Source organism: Vulpes lagopus, chromosome 6 (genome assembly GCF_018345385.1).
Source record: "Vulpes lagopus strain Blue_001 chromosome 6, ASM1834538v1, whole genome shotgun sequence".
NCBI lineage: Eukaryota > Metazoa > Chordata > Mammalia > Carnivora > Canidae > Vulpes > Vulpes lagopus.
In genome coordinates this window covers 69,701,817-69,716,792 of record NC_054829.1, presented here as the reverse complement: position 1 = coordinate 69,716,792, position 14,976 = coordinate 69,701,817, and the positions used below count along the sequence as shown (strand labels likewise).

At 51.5% G+C, this 14,976-nt stretch overlaps 3 protein-coding genes across 7 annotated transcripts in view; 2 read left to right on the top strand and 1 right to left on the bottom strand.

The window, feature by feature from the left end:
* The window catches only part of NRL (neural retina leucine zipper), a 29,803-nt gene extending 28,814 nt beyond the window's left edge, over nt 1-989 (bottom strand). Inside the window, exon 1 of the mRNA XM_041758765.1 lies at nt 886-989. The gene's annotated coding sequence lies outside the window, so the exon portion shown is untranslated. The remainder of the gene's footprint in view (nt 1-885) is intronic.
* Nucleotides 981-8,907, top strand: DCAF11 (DDB1 and CUL4 associated factor 11). Of its 5 annotated transcripts, none has more exons than XM_041758760.1 (15): nt 982-1,124; nt 1,604-1,978; nt 2,884-3,011; nt 3,236-3,363; nt 3,640-3,704; nt 4,014-4,114; nt 4,344-4,490; nt 4,698-4,752; nt 5,110-5,178; nt 5,540-5,597; nt 5,691-5,876; nt 6,305-6,458; nt 6,851-7,003; nt 7,847-7,953; nt 8,054-8,907. In XM_041758760.1, exons 2-15 carry the CDS (start codon nt 1,824-1,826, stop codon nt 8,186-8,188), a joined length of 1,641 nt encoding a protein of 546 aa, XP_041614694.1. In that variant the 5' UTR covers nt 982-1,124; nt 1,604-1,823; the 3' UTR covers nt 8,189-8,907. The 5 variants fall into 5 exon arrangements, 4 of the variants coding, with proteins under 4 accessions (XP_041614694.1, XP_041614697.1, XP_041614696.1 ...); XM_041758763.1 differs by having other exon boundaries at nt 983-1,124; nt 1,604-1,955; XM_041758762.1 differs by having other exon boundaries at nt 996-1,124; nt 1,772-1,978.
* Nucleotides 8,908-11,540: 2,633 nt separating this feature from the next.
* On the top strand, nt 11,541-13,132 carry FITM1 (fat storage inducing transmembrane protein 1). Its single transcript, XM_041758764.1, has 2 exons — nt 11,541-12,117; nt 12,495-13,132. The coding sequence occupies exons 1-2, from the start codon at nt 11,852-11,854 to the stop codon at nt 13,105-13,107; spliced, it is 879 nt and encodes a 292-aa protein (XP_041614698.1). The 5' UTR covers nt 11,541-11,851; the 3' UTR covers nt 13,108-13,132.
* The last annotated feature ends 1,844 nt before the right edge of the window (nt 13,133-14,976 follow it).

The window sequence follows — 14,976 nt, the reverse complement described above, 5'->3', positions numbered from 1 at the left end:
GCCCTCGCACCCATCCCTGACCTCGGGGAGGCCCTAGGTGAGCTCGCAACACTTCCAAGAGAATGCGGACTGCTGTGCAGCTAGGAACCAGGGCCTTAGCACTCGGCGCGGCGAGGTCACTCGACCTCCTGCCTGGGAGAGGATCCCGAGACGTGGCACGTCCGGGCCGTGGGCTCAGTGGGTTACTCATCAACCCAGAGGAGGGGTGGGAGGCGGCTCTCAGGCACTCCCCGGACTAGGCGCCCGGGCCGGGAGGCCAGCCGAAGACCGACGATCTAGGGAAGGTCTGCAAATCCCGGAGAGCCGAGGAGAGTCCAAGAAAAACAGACTGAACCGGAAAGGCCCCTAGAGAGCCTGGCTAGTATTAGGGAGCGTCTGCAAAGACCGCGGAGAAAAGCCAGGGATCGTCTAAAAAGTGGCCAAAGCAGCTAAGGGCTGGTCTAGAAAGGGCAGTCCCCACAAAACAAGGCTCCCGGATCCCGGAAGAGAGGGTATGGAGGCCCGGATCTCCCTATGACGTAAACACACCCCAAAGGCACTGGCCACCCCTTAGAGCAAAGCCGAATGAAGCTGCAGCCAACAAAAAAAACGAAGGCTGAAGCCGGGGTGGGGGGCGGCGACTGAGGAGAATGGGAGGCCCTTAGAGGTCGCCTGGAAATGGTGAAGCCAAAAGAGCTTCAGGGGCCGACAGCAAATTGCATCTTTCGCTAAAGACACTTCCAGGTAGCGAACCACCGATTTCTTCTGCAAGCCCCGCCCGTCACCCATTAAGCGTAGTTCCGCCGTCTCTCAGGAAGCAGCGGTTCCCCGCTTACTCCTCCCAACCCCGAGCGCCCGCCCCTCCGAGGCGCGCTTCCTCCTCCTCCCCGCCCAGCGCTCACCCACCTTCTCCCGCCCATCTAGCAATCACCGCGCTCAGCTGTCCAGTTAGCGGGCCAAGGGGGCGGGGCCGGCAGGGGCGGGGCCGGCAGGGGCGGCGCGTGACGTCTGCAGCCCTCCGGCCGGGAAGCCGGGAGATGCATGACGAAGGAGGCGCGTGACGGAGAGCAGTTGGCCAGGCTGCGGCCTCCGTCGGTGTAAACAAGGCCTCGAGCCGCTGCGGGTCCTGCGACCGCTCCTGGCTGGTGGGTGGTCTCGCGCGGGGCGGTAACCGCCGGCTTCAGTGGGAGGGGCTTCTCGGCTTCCTCCCTGCCTCCCCCACTTGGCGTACACACCCCCGGCACACCACGTGGGCGTGAGGCGAGACAGGAGGGGGTGTTAAGTCGAATTCGAACCTTATTGGTTGTCGATGCTGCCGGCTTTTGCAACGGAGCGCTCTGATTGGTTCCTAAGGGGGGCGTCGGGGGTCTCAGAGCCCTCAGGCTTTTGATTGGTTAGATAAGATAAGCTAATGAGGCGCTTTCTTCCGCGAGGGGTTTTGATTGGTCGGCCAAAGAGGTTACCTGGGAATTCACCCACCCCTCCAGGGACTTTGATAGGTGAGTTTGAGGTAGAAAACTGAGAAATTCCTCTTCAAAGGATTCTCATTGGTGAGCTAGGGTAGCGCCCTAGGCTTCACTCTCTGATTTTTTTTTTTTTTTTTTTTTTTTTTTTTGCTTCACAGAATTGGGGGTTTGTGTTCCTGAAGCCTTGGGAGTTGTCACAGGCTACAGAGAATCTGTCCTACAAATTTCAATCCCTAGGAAGGGTCGCCCTCCTAGAGATAGCTACCGTTCTATCTCGGGAGAACCCTGGTGTTTCTAGAGCAGGCTTTGCTTTCACCGAACCTAAGGAGGTGACAGGAGGAGTCCCTGCACAGGACCTAATGATGCTGTGATCAGAAGATGGGATCACGGAACAGCAGCAGTGCAGGAACTGGGTCCGGAGACCCCTCCGAGGGCTTGCCCCGAAGAGGTGCTAGCCTGCGTCGGAGCGAGGAAGAGGAAGAGGAGGATGAAGATGTGGATCTGGCCCAGGTACTGGCCTATCTCCTCCGCAGGTAACTTACCCTCTGATGTGTCCCCACCAGGGATCACCACAGTCCCTTGATCCCAACTCCAGGCAGGGAGGTTACAAAGGATAGGAAGTGAGATTAGCCCAGACCAGCTGTTCTGTTTGAGCTTCCCTTCTGGACACTCAGGCACTGAGCTCAACACCCAATAAGAGTTGTTTTTAATTAGGGAGGGTCATGAAGACTACTTGCTTTTGTGTTTGAGGAGACTGTTGGGGAGCCTCTCTAGCTAAGACTACACAAATGGAATCCATTTTCCAAGTAAGTGAAAAATAAAATAAAAACCTTGCTGTGATAGAAAAGGAGTGACGTGAGGGGTAAAGAGAAGAGCTGGGGAGGTGGGTGTTGAACTTTCGAGAAGTTGCTGACATGTGATATGAGGCCATGTGGATTTACTTGAAAAACAAGTTTAAATTAACCTAACTCTTACCCTGTTCTTGAGGAAAGAATGCTTTGAGGAAAGTGACCACCACCAGTAATTGACTGGAAAGGTGTGCCACTGGCTCCATTTCTTAGCTATGGCTCCTTGGGGAAGAAGACAAGCTCGGGGATCCCTTCAGAATACTGTGTTCTGTGATGGACTCCTCAGGCAGAGGCTCAGAAGGAAATGCTCTCCGAATTTTTAGCTCCTTAGGAAGTCAACTTAGTAGGTGTGTCAGCTTCCATGGAATATTGGGGTTCTCTACTCCTGCTGTAAGCACGAAGATTCATTTCCTACTGTATCTTATAGGAGACTGAAAGTAACAGCCAAGGTCTTGTCAACCTCAAACTACAACATGGGGACAGTACGAGGGTTTGAGTAGCAGTGATCTAAGAGCTGAGTAGCCATTGACTCTGAATTTGGTTGGTTTGGGGAACAGATCCTCCCTTTTATCATGGGCATCTCTCCACAGAGGCCAAGTGAGGTTGGTGCAGGGAGGAGGTGCAGCAAATTTACAACTCATCCAGGCCCTCTCGGACTCAGAGGAAGAGCATGACAGTGCTTGGGATGGTCGTCTTGGGGACCGATACAACCCACCTGGTAAGAGGAAAGGCAGATTGAGACACTAACGTCGGAAGATTTTCATTAGAAAACCCTTTTTCTGTTTTTTTTGCAAGAACAGTAGGTTAAATTGAAAGAAGATGGGATGATTCAGGGAATGAGGGAGTCTTTGTAACCCCGGTATATTCAGCCACATCAAGTGGGCTGGAGGACAGTCCTGGGACTGGATGACCTAGGATGGAACTTCTCCTTGGTACTCACAGTGGATGCAACCCCTGACACCCGGGAGCTGGAATGCAATGAGATCAAGACGCAAGTGGAATTGGCCACAGGGCGGCTGGGGCTTAGGCGGGCAGCACAGGAGCACACCTTTCCTCAGATGCTGCACCAGGTAGGCCTCTCCACCTCCAACCAGCCTGGCCACAGGACTTTTGAGGTAGCCAGAGCCCTGCCTGCCCTAGAGAAGAGGGAAATAAAACTTCTAAGGAAGCCTCAAGTGCTGGAGCTGGAGACTTCTTAGCCAGCCTGCATCAGAGTTTGGTGGGACATACTTGTGTATGTGGTGTCCATTTCTGCAGCAAGAGCAATATCTTTGGAGGAGGGGGGTTGGTGCGGCTGAAGTGGCCCTCTGTTTCTGCTAGCAATATTCCCCAATCCCTTCCTTTAGAGAGAACGGGGCCTCTGCCACCGGGGAAGCTTCTCCCTTGGAGAACGGTCTCGAATGATGTCTCAGTGAGTATGGGGCTTGGTGGAGAGACTCTAAGAGCCAGATAGGTTTTATCCCCTAAACTTTGAAGAGGCAGGTGTTAGAGGATCCTCAGGGATATTAAAGTTAGGTTGAATGGGATCAAAGCTTGAGGGTAAACAAACTGGAAGAGTATAGAAATTAAGAGGATGATTGAATGAATGAAAAAAAAGGGATCGTACCCCAAGGCAAAAGGGAAGTCCACCCTTGTACTCACACTTACCGTTAGGATTCTGCTAACCAGGACGTTCCTCATCCTCAGCTCCCTTTACCTTCACTTTGCCTCTGCTTTCCAGCTTCTTGCCCAATGATCTGGGCTTCACTGATACCTACTCTCAGAAGGCTTTCTGTGGCATCTACAGCAAAGATGGTCAGATCTTCATGTCTGCTTGCCAAGGTACCACCAGACCCTGGTCCTGCAAACTGCCCTGGAACAAGGAGCATACCCTCTGACTGAGGCTAGAAGGACCCAGGCCCAAGGAACTCCCTGGGTTAGGGATGCTTGGCCAGAACATGTTTCCCATGATCAAGGGAAGATTCCACAGATGTACAGAGGAAGAGAGGTCAGATCTAGAGAGGATGCCAGGAGGGGGTTCCCTAATTCTGCCTGATTCCTACTTCCCCAGACCAGACGATCCGACTGTATGACTGCCGGTATGGCCGCTTTCATAAATTCAAGAGCATCAAGGCCCGGGATGTAGGCTGGAGTGTCCTAGATGTGGCCTTCACCCCTGATGGGAATCACTTCCTATACTCAAGCTGGTCTGATTACAGTGAGTATGCCCCAGACTTCCACTGGCTCTCCAGCTCTGGACCTCTCCAAATGTCCATGTCCTCTGTGCCAGGACTCCATGCCTCCTCCCGGGAAAATCACTCCCAGGGTCTCACATCCTTGCCCTTTGCTCCGTCTCCTGCCTAATTTCACTTCCACCCAAGTTCCCCCAGCCCTGAAAGATTCTTGTTTCTCTTGCCTCTCTTAGTTCATATCTGCAACATCTACGGGGAGGGAGACACACACACTGCCCTGGATCTAAGGTACTGGCTTCCCTCCTTGGGCAGACTCTTTAGAAACTTCTCAAGGAAGGCTCCCCAGGAGCAAACCTCTTGAACTGGAACTCCTGCTTAGAGGGAAGAGTACACTGGTTGCAAGTGTCTCTGTGTGGATTCCTGGGAGGGAAGCACCTATCCTTGTCAGCCAGAGGACCAGGGTAAAATAGATGGTTGCAGGATTATTTCGGGGTTCTCATGGAGGTAATCCACATTCTGGGACGTATTGGCAGGACCTTTTTTTCCCCTTAGAAGTACACCTTTCAACCCTCATTAGATTCTGTGTAGACTAACAGAGGCTGAAGGAGGCCTACTTCACCCAGCTCCTTCTCTGCTCCTTTTTAGGCCAGACGAGCGTCGCTTTGCTGTCTTTTCCATTGCTGTATCCTCCGATGGACGGGAAGTGCTAGGAGGGTGAGTATCGGTAGGGGATGCAGCCCTTGATCAGGGAGAGGGGAGTACTCCCAGAGGCCAGCTCTGCTCTCTCAGAGACTACTGGACACAGCTATCCAGGCAGCTGTGGAGAGCAGCCAGCCGGTTTTTCTCCAAGGTCAGCGTTTCAGAGCTACTTCACCTCTTGCTCACCATTTCCCCAGCATGAGATGAAAGGTCTCAAACCTCCTTGCAAACATAGCTAACTTTTCTCCCACCTCCTGCGTATAGAGACTGGGGCTTGCCCTTCAGCAGGACTCCAAAACAGAGACTCTCCAGAGCATACATAACAATGATTCTCTTGGTTCTGGCCCCAGGACCCTCTTTATCCCTTCCCTTTCAGGGCAAATGACGGCTGCCTATATGTCTTTGATCGAGAACAGAACCGGCGCACCCTTCAGGTATTGCTCTTAGAGCCTCTGCCTCCCAGTCCTTGGCCCTATTAGAAGACCTAGCAAGAGGCCCTAGGTATTCTGGCTTCCTTCTTCCCCTAGATTGAGTCCCACGAGGATGATGTGAATGCAGTGGCCTTTGCTGACATAAGCTCTCAGATCCTGTTTTCTGGGGGTGACGATGCCATCTGCAAAGTGTGGGATCGACGCACCATGCGGGAGGATGACCCCAAACCTGTGGGCGCACTGGCTGGGCACCAGGATGGCATCACCTTCATTGACAGTAAGGTGGGCAGTGAAGCAGACCTGCACATCCAGGTTACAGTTGTCCGGGAGCATGTCACAGTGGCCTGATGTAGGGACTCACCGAGCTCCTTATTAGTTAAGGTTTGCAAGAGCTGAAGTTTAGGGAAGGGCTTAAGCCAAGAAACACGAGATCCTTCTGAGCAGGGCAGGGCTTTTTGTAGAAGGAAAGAAGACCATTAATCCAGGATAGAATGGGAGGCCCAGCCAGTGCCTGGGGCAAAGAAGGGAAAACCAAGCCAGGGGGTGGGTTCTGTGGTAGAAAACCAGCAGTGAGCTGGCCTGGATGAAGAAAGAGGCAAGCTAAGTCAAAGGACTGGCATTCTTACCCTTTACCTGGAGAAGAGCTAGACAGACACAACCACCAGTATTCGCAAGCTCTGATGCCTTGTTATCCATCTGGGGATTCCCAGGGTGATGCCCGCTATCTCATCTCCAACTCCAAAGACCAGACCATCAAGCTCTGGGATATCCGACGCTTTTCTAGTCGGGAAGGAATGGAGGCCTCACGGCAGGCTGCCACACAGCAAAACTGGGACTACCGCTGGCAGCAGGTGCCCAAAAAAGGTGAGTGTGGAAGGTAGAAGCTGACACCTGGAGAGTGGAGAGTCAGGGGTGGAAGTTCCAATACTTAGCCCCTGGTAAGACCTAACAGGGGCACAGTGGATGTAACTATGGCCTGGAGAAACCCCATCCCCTTCGCCACACATTAATTCTTTGCCCAACTGTGCGGAGAGTTGGGGCAAGAGACTGGAGATCATTCAGAACCAACTAATACAAAAGTATTTCAGTGTTTTCACAACCAGCAGAGCCACCTGGGGGAATATTAGGTGGGGAAAGAGCCATCAGTTGGGGATTGAAAAGGCAGTCATCTGTGAGCATCGATTGTTGCCGAGGACTAAGGGTGAGGGAAGATCCAGACTCCCTAATCTCGGGGCTCTCCGTGCATCCCTACCCAGCCTGGCGGAAACTGAAGCTCCCAGGGGACAGCTCCTTGATGACCTACCGGGGCCATGGGGTGCTGCACACCCTCATCCGCTGCCGATTCTCCCCCATCCATAGTACGGGCCAGCAGTTTATCTACAGCGGCTGCTCTACTGGCAAAGTTGTTGGTAAGGATTGTGTCAGGACAGGGGCCTTGGGAAAGGCAAGAATGTTTCTCTGACATTTCACCTGTAACCACCAGTGACCACCGAAAAAGCCCAGTGGTGACTACAAGTGAAATGTAATTTAGCCTGGAGCAGGTCAGGCTTAAAACAGAGAAATAGAGAACCTTATATTCATCAGCATTTTAAATTAAGAAAGGGAACATAGAATTCTAATCAGTAAATATAAAAGATTGCCAGAAATATATGCAATTCTGTTTTTTAAAGAGATTATATATGAAAGGTGTGGGGGGGTGGATCAGAGACAAAAAGACAGCAGCTCCAAGTAAAGGATGTGCAGCCCCTAAAGCCAGAAGAGTGTACAGAAGGGCACACAGACACACCCACAGCTTATAAGGAGCCTAGGATAGTGCCATACTTAGGGAGGCACTCGGACAGAGACCCACTTGGGAAAGAAAGAATGATGCACCCCCATCCAGATGGGGAAGAGCAAATTCAGATGTCTGCAAATGGCCCATTGTTCACTTTGGTTATGCCTTCTGTGTCTTCTGGGTTTCTTGGAAAATTGCTTTAAAGAGCTTTAGAACCATGTTGCATTTTCTTAGTGTAGACCCTGTGACATTTAGCTAAGGGCCAGGGAGAGATACCCAAGCTCTGCTAGACCATACTCTCAGCCCAAGGTAGGGAAAAGAAACTGAGGAATTAGAGCACCCTCTGGTGTGGGCTTTGCTCCCCTGTGAAAGCAGGGAAGTTGCCTAAGAGATAGGTAAGTAGTGCAGATGAGGAACTATGAGGGGTGCTTGGAAGGTACTCTGGCAGCCCCTCTCCACTCCGGCCTTCCCTGGACAGTGTATGACCTCCTCAGCGGCCACATCGTGAAGAAGCTGACCAACCACAAGGCCTGTGTGCGTGACGTCAGTTGGCATCCCTTTGAGGAAAAGATTGTCAGCAGTTCGGTGAGGTTACAAGGGTTTGGGGGGCAGGGACCAGTGCATGTCTGGGACTTGGACCTAGGCGGGGCAGCATCTCCTGACTCTTGTCACCTCTGCTCTGCAGTGGGACGGGAACCTGCGTCTGTGGCAGTACCGCCAGGCTGAGTACTTCCAGGACGACATGCCAGAATCTGAGGAACCCCCCAGTGCCCCTGCCCCGGTGCCCCACCCCTCTACAGCCTTTTCCTCCCCCCAGTAATTCTAATCTCCAGCCCCATACACGGAGAGCCTCTTACAAGCTCTCTGCCTCTTCCTGCCTTTCTCCCTTCCGGGAGATCTTTGAGGACTCACTGGCATTGGATGGGGGAAACACAAGCCCAGGTTTGGGGGCCCTAGCTGAGCCCTGGAAGATCCTCCCCAAGGGGCGGAGTGGACTCCTCACATGCTCACACCCAGTTGGCTAGGGTCTCTATCTCTGGCCAGGGTCCAGCAGGACTGCCATTATCTGGGGTGTGCCCTTTGTCAGCAGGAGAACTGTCCTGAGTGTTTTTAATCATGTTTGGATGTTAAGTGTTAGCTCCTAGAGTAGATGCCTGAGGTCAGGTCTGAACTGAGCTGTCAGCCGGGCCTATTGCCCTGTCCTTCATATTGAGGATTAGACTGGCCAATCAGAAGGCCAGGCATCCTGGCCATTCTTCCAGAGATCCTGAAGGCTAGAGCTCTAGCCTTTTTGGGGAAGGCATCCTCAGCACCCTGCTGGGGTGGGAATTATGTCTTCTCCAGCTCTGTCTGGGTCTTCAGGGTGGGACAGGCTGTGGTGTGAGTGGCTCCCAGTGGCCCCACACAGGGCAGGCCTTCCCTTCCCAGACTGTTCCATCATGTTGGCAGCCAGCAGTATCAAGGAGGGATGTTGAAGTAGGACTCCTTCGTCCTCTCAATAAAGGCTTTGGCTCCCTCAATAAATTCTCTCTGTGGGAACCAGGCTCAGTGTCTGTCTCTGTCTCACTCTTTCTTTTTCCTATCTGAGGCCTTTTATCCCCTGACTTCAAGAAAGTAGTTTTAACAGAGCCTTCAGATATGTTTCTCTGTGGGGAAAAAAAAAAAACACCCCTTTGATGCCCCCAAGATGAAGAGAAATACCAGAATCATTTGTTAACTGAACTCTGCAGCAGCTTCCTCACTGAACTCAGAAACTTCCAGCAAGTAGAAATTGAGATAGCAAGAAGTAAGCACGTCTTAGATTGGAGCCTGGAACACCCACATCAGCTTTGTTCTGGGGCTGGCCTTGGTACCAGTCTGGTCTATGAGAAGAAGTAGCCCAGAGCCAGAGAGAACCTATGGGTTTTGATGCCAGGCCTCACCTGGTGCTTCACACTCGGGACCTCACCTACCCTCACAGCCAGCCTTTAGTAAAAGTGTGCAAATGGCAGTGTGCACAGGTCAGGCAGCATGCCCCAGAGCAAACCCATGGTATGGTCAGTAGGGGACTTCGTTGGGATTCATATGCAGCTCTGATCCATCTGTCCCCATGACATTTCATTATCCCTAATGCAATTTCCAAACCAGGGTGCACACCTCCAGGGGTTCTGAAAAACACAATAAGGGGTGAAAGGGATACCTCTTTTATGGCTAAATAGGTTGTTTTAAAAGAATAGATTGTCCAGCTGCCCGGTATCCATGTGTTCTCTTTCCTCTGACTGCTCTGCCTCATGTAAACTGCCACCCCAGTCTCCCTCGCCACTGGCCCACCTCATACCCCTTCTGCCACTTTAACCCAGGGATGCCATCCATCTCACCCAGAACCTTAGTATTACCTCCAGCGCACTAAAATTAGAAGCAAATTAAAATTATTAGTATCCTCAAAGCCTTTAATCAAGGCCCCAAGGACCATCCATTCTCATTAAGAGATGCATTTCCAATACAATTTTAGTTTATTATTAATTATCACAATGTGTAAAATCTTTGCTATACTAATTACACATTTTGTACTACTAACATGTATTATGAGAACTATATCCAGAGGAAAAACGTTTTAACTTCTAGAGCTTTATGATCACAGGAAATATTTAAAAATTAAGTTTTAGTGGCGCCTGGGTGGCTCAGTTGATTAAGCAGGCCAACTCTAGACTTCAGCTCAGATTCTGAGCTCCCAGGGAGTCTGCTTGGGATTTTCTCCCTTTCCCTCTGCCCCTCGCCCTGCTTATGTTCTGGCTCTCTCTCTAAAATAAGCGGGTAAATCTTTTTTTAAAAAAATTAAGTTTCAAATTATATATATTGTTTTTTTGGCAGAGAAGTGCGATCAATAAAAGACTCAGGCATAAAAACATATTCAGATAGATTCTGTGGGGGAAGTCTAGTAGAAATATAATTTCTGACTATTAAGATTTTGTCACTTTTTTAAAATGGTTAGTGGTAAGATATATAATCGCTGTATTAGCTTCCATTGGGTATATTTAAAAGAATGAATGGAAAGATGATTGATTGATTGATTGATTGATAGACAGAATGGGAAATTATGTCTTGTGCAACTATTTAAAATTACAATGAAAAATTTTTTGTCAACTTAAAAATATGTGAGGGGTTCTTTAGGTCTTCCTATTAGGGTCCATAAACAGAGACTATGTTGAGGTTTAGGCTTTAGTATCTAGATAGAATCTGATTAATCCATCTTGATCCATTTATGGATCTGGACACTGAGGACCAAGGAGGGTTAGTTGATTTTCCCAAAGTCACACAGTTCAGGATTCAGGGGTACTTGCTTGCTCATTCCTTTCACTACTTTGTGAGCCTCTACTGTGCTCTGAAATCCCACCAATTCTGAGGAATGAGGAAGGATAGCAAAAAGGGATCTCAGAACAGTTACTGAATGACAGGGACATCCCTTGGGTAGGTCGCTCTCTGCCTAGTGGCTGTAGCCCCAGGGGTCAGGCTGGGAGGCCAATGTAGGGCTCAGGACCCAGGGTAACCAGTTGGAGGACACACCTAAGGTTTTGATGGGCTCCAAGCTGGGGATTTCTCTTGTAGGGTTTCCCCCACCCCAATCCCCATCATGTGGCAGTAAGCCTAATCTTTGGGGTTCTGAAAGTCCAACCTGGGCCACCATCATCTCTCATACAGTACACCTTCCACAGGACACTTGAGTTTCATCTGTTGGCTGTCATAATAAACATACCAAAGAGTGATCCCATCTTAGATCTGATGGCTTGTGCATTGCATAACCACCATGGTTTGCATAGGGCGAAACTAGCCCCTCAGAGCCCTTCACACCAGACAGGGCCTGGGGCTAGGTCAAGGCCCTAGGGTCCGGTGCACCTAAGTGGATACCCTTGCCGATGTGCCTCCCCAGCCTGAGCTGGACGCAGTACCGTGCACGGCCACCTTGTGCATCCTGCAGTGGCAGGCTCTTGCCCTCAGAATTCAGGAAAGGAGCCGGATCATACTGATGATGAGGCAGACACAGATTTTTTTTTTTTTTTAAATAATTTCCAAGGTCTGGTTAGTTTGAATCTTCAGGACCCCTGATTTCCCTGTGGAGCAAACATGGTAAGGGTGGGGTGGGGTGGGAATGACCAGCTGACCAAACAGACAGGGAGACCCAGGAAGGCTGTGGACAGGACACCGAACAGCAGGCCTGGCCCTCTGACATGAACCAGAACATGGTTGGAGTGGGGACACAGGGCTAACAGGAAAGGACACAGGCCACTGTCAGGACACACATCCAAAGCTAGGACCCTGCTGACGTGGCAGCCCTCCGCCCTGGCCCCTTACTGCCCCCCGCCCCTCTCCCCCGCCTGCCAGCTGCCAACAGGGCTCTGCCCTGTGTCTGCCACACCTGTCACTGCCTGTCCTTGTCCAGGGGGGGCCCCATCAGCCCCTCCTCAGCTGCCCAGCAGAGCAGGCGGTTAGCGGGGAGGGAGGGAACATGGAGCGGGGGCCGGCAGTGGGGGCAGGGCTGGGGGCCGGGGCCCGAATCCGGGCATTGCTGGGCTGCCTGGTCAAGGTGCTGCTCTGGGTGGCCTCTGCCTTGCTGTACTTTGGAAGTGAACAGGCCGCCCGCCTCCTGGGCAGCCCCTGCTTACGGCGCCTCTACCATGCCTGGTTGGCAGCAGTGGTCATCTTTGGGCCCCTTCTGCAGTTCCATGTCAACCCTCGGACTATCTTCGCCAGCCATGGCAACTTCTTCAACATGTGAGTCCGCGGGAGGCTGTGGGCGCCGGCTCCCTGCACTCTGGGATCCCAGCTCCCACCTCCAGGTTTCTGTCCTCCTGCCAGTCTGGACACTAAAAATAGGCTAGGTGGTTGAGGAGAAATTGGGAGGTGGGGGGAGGGGAACAGAGTCATGGGGTACAGGGGAAATCAGAAGCAGGGCTGAAGAGCAAATGTGGCTCCTGGAAGGATGAATGGACCTCTAAGGAGTGACAAAATTTAAGTGGATGGGGAGGAAGGGGGGGAACAACGGGTGATACTATGTAGGACAGGGGACGGAGCAGCGTGGGAACACAGATGGCGTGGAAGCTGGGGTGGAGGGGTCTCAGTAGCTAGTCTCCCTTCTTCTGTGCCCACAGAAAGTTTGTGAATTCAGCATGGGGCTGGACATGTACCTTCCTGGGGGGCTTCGTGTTGCTGGTGGTGTTCCTGGCTACTCGGCGTGTGGCAGTGACTGCCCGGCACCTGAGCCGGCTGGTGGTGGGGGCAGCGGTGTGGCGGGGGGCCGGCCGGGCCTTCCTGCTCATCGAGGACCTGACCGGCTCCTGCTTCGAGCCTCTGCCCCAGGGCCTGCTGCTCCACGAGCTTCCAGACCGCCGCAGCTGCCTGGCGGCTGGCCACCAGTGGCGGGGCTACACGGTCTCCTCCCACACCTTCCTGCTCACCTTCTGCTGCCTGCTCATGGCCGAGGAAGCCGCAGTGTTCGCCAAGTATCTGGCCCATGGGCTGCCAGCCGGGGCCCCCCTTCGCCTTGTCTTCCTGCTCAACGTGCTGTTGCTGGGCCTCTGGAACTTCTTGCTGCTCTGTACCGTCATCTACTTCCACCAGTATACTCACAAGGTGGTGGGTGCCGCGGTTGGCACCTTTGCCTGGTACCTCACCTATGGCAGCTGGTATCATCAGCCCTGGTCTCCAGGGAGCCCGGGCCACGGGCTCTTCCCTCGGCCCCACTCCAGCCGCAAGCATAACTGAAGGAAATAAAGGCAAATCAGGCCTAGCTCTGGCTCTGCTCATCATTTGGTTGGGAGGGGGGTTGGGGGGCTCAAAAAGGGTGGGAAGGCTAAGAAGGGAGTCAGGCAGTCTCAGTTCCTTGGTCATTCCTTGCTGTTAGTGACCATAAATGTCCTTCCTTATGCTTGATCTCCATCCCTCCTGGTATCCTTTCAAGTCTCCCAGTCCTTGCAGACTTCAAGCTCTCTGGGGGGCCTCCGATGTCAAGGAATGGCAATGCTAGAGCAGATAAAAGTGCCCTTTGGATATGGGCAGCACTCCCATAGAGCAGGTGCTTCATCTCCAGTCTGGTTGATTTGTTTTTTCTGCTTCTTCCACTGAATCCCTCTTCCGCCTTCCTTAAGGGCCTGCCTGCCTGGGCACATTCACATAACAGGTATTTTTTGAGCCAAGCATAATTCCCATGCCTTAGGAATAAGAAAGACGGGATCCCTGGGTGGCGCAGCGGTTTGGCGCCTGCCTTTGGCCCAGGGCACGGTCCTGGAGACCCGGAATCGAATCCCACGTCGGGCTCCCTGCATGGAGCCTGCTTCTCCCTCTGCCTGTGTTGTGTCTCTGCCTCTCTCTCTCTCTCTCTCTCTCTCTCTGTGACTATCATGAATAAATAAATAAAATCTTAAAAAAAAAAAGAAATAAGAAAGACAAGGTTTCTGCTGTTTGGGAGCTTAGGGGCTAGCGGGGGAAGCAGATAATTAACTCACAAATAATAGCACACACTTCTCTTGTGCTTACTATGTGTCAGGCAGAGTTCTAAGTGTCTCCAAGTTCTTCAAATAAACCAAGACATTTAGTCCTCATAACAACACTATTAGGTGGGTTTGGTAGTGTTCCTATTGTACAGTAGTGAAAACCGAGACACAGAGGTTAAGTGACTTGTTCACAGCTAGTAGATATTAAAGCCAGAATTAGAAACCCAGGCGGTATGGGTTCTAAACCAAGGACTAGCAACCACAGCCCTCCTGTGGCCAGACTTCATATGGCCTGAGAGTTAAGAAAGGTTTTTTACATTTTTAATGATTGAAAAAAACAAAGAATAATATTTTATGGTATGTGAAGATTACACAGAATTAAAATTCCAGGGTCCATAGACAGTTTTATTAGAACCTAACCCTGCTAATTCATTTAGGTAGGTATGGCTATTTACCTGCTCTAATGGCAGAGTTAAGTAGTTTCTACAGACACCATACAGCCCTCAAAGCCTAAAATATTTACTATCTGGCCTTTTACAGGGAAAGTTTGTCAAACCCTGGTCTAAACCACACTATGTCCCCCCTCCCCAAATTAAATAGTAATAGTAGAGAGCTAATAGTAGAGAGCTCAGTGCTATGAATGTACTAAACCAGGTCGGTTTGTAATGGAGACTTGGCAGGGAGATACTTTATAAAGGATGATGGAGAGAGTTACCTCTGGAGAGGTGACATTTGAGCTGAGAACCTAATGACAACCCCAGGCAGGGAAAGGGTGTGTCAGGCCAAGGGACTGGTAAGGCCAAAGGCCTGAGGCAGGAATGAAGGTGATACATGACACAACAGGTTTAAGCAACAATGGAAGGCCTGGTTATTTGCAAGTGTAAGGAAGATGGCAAAGCAGTACAAAGTGAAGTTGAAGGAGAACAGGTGCCAGGCAGTCCAGGCAAGCCTTCTGGGCCAGGAAAGCCCTTTAGATTTCATTCTAAAGTAAACAGGAAATTGGGAAAGAGCTTTAAGCTGGAGAGGTCGTGTGGAGAGTAGAGAGGGGTGTAATCCACAATAAGGATCAGGAGGGAGCTGACCGGGTCTGGGTTGAAGAGGTGACAGCGGCTGAATGTCACCGCATGGGTCAGACGATGCC

Excerpts from the sequence above, each read along its gene's own strand:
- FITM1 (XM_041758764.1), top strand. The coding sequence starts at position 11,852 with ATGGAGCGGGGGCCGGCAGTGGGGGCAGGGCTGGGGGCCGGGGCCCGA. Across the intron at positions 12,118-12,494 it reads CATGGCAACTTCTTCAACAT|AAAGTTTGTGAATTCAGCAT; the intron begins GTGAGTCCGCGG and ends CTGTGCCCACAG.
- DCAF11 (XM_041758760.1), top strand. The coding sequence starts at position 1,824 with ATGGGATCACGGAACAGCAGCAGTGCAGGAACTGGGTCCGGAGACCCC. Across the intron at positions 3,705-4,013 it reads CGGTCTCGAATGATGTCTCA|CTTCTTGCCCAATGATCTGG; the intron begins GTGAGTATGGGG and ends TCTGCTTTCCAG. Across the intron at positions 4,753-5,109 it reads CACACTGCCCTGGATCTAAG|GCCAGACGAGCGTCGCTTTG; the intron begins GTACTGGCTTCC and ends GCTCCTTTTTAG.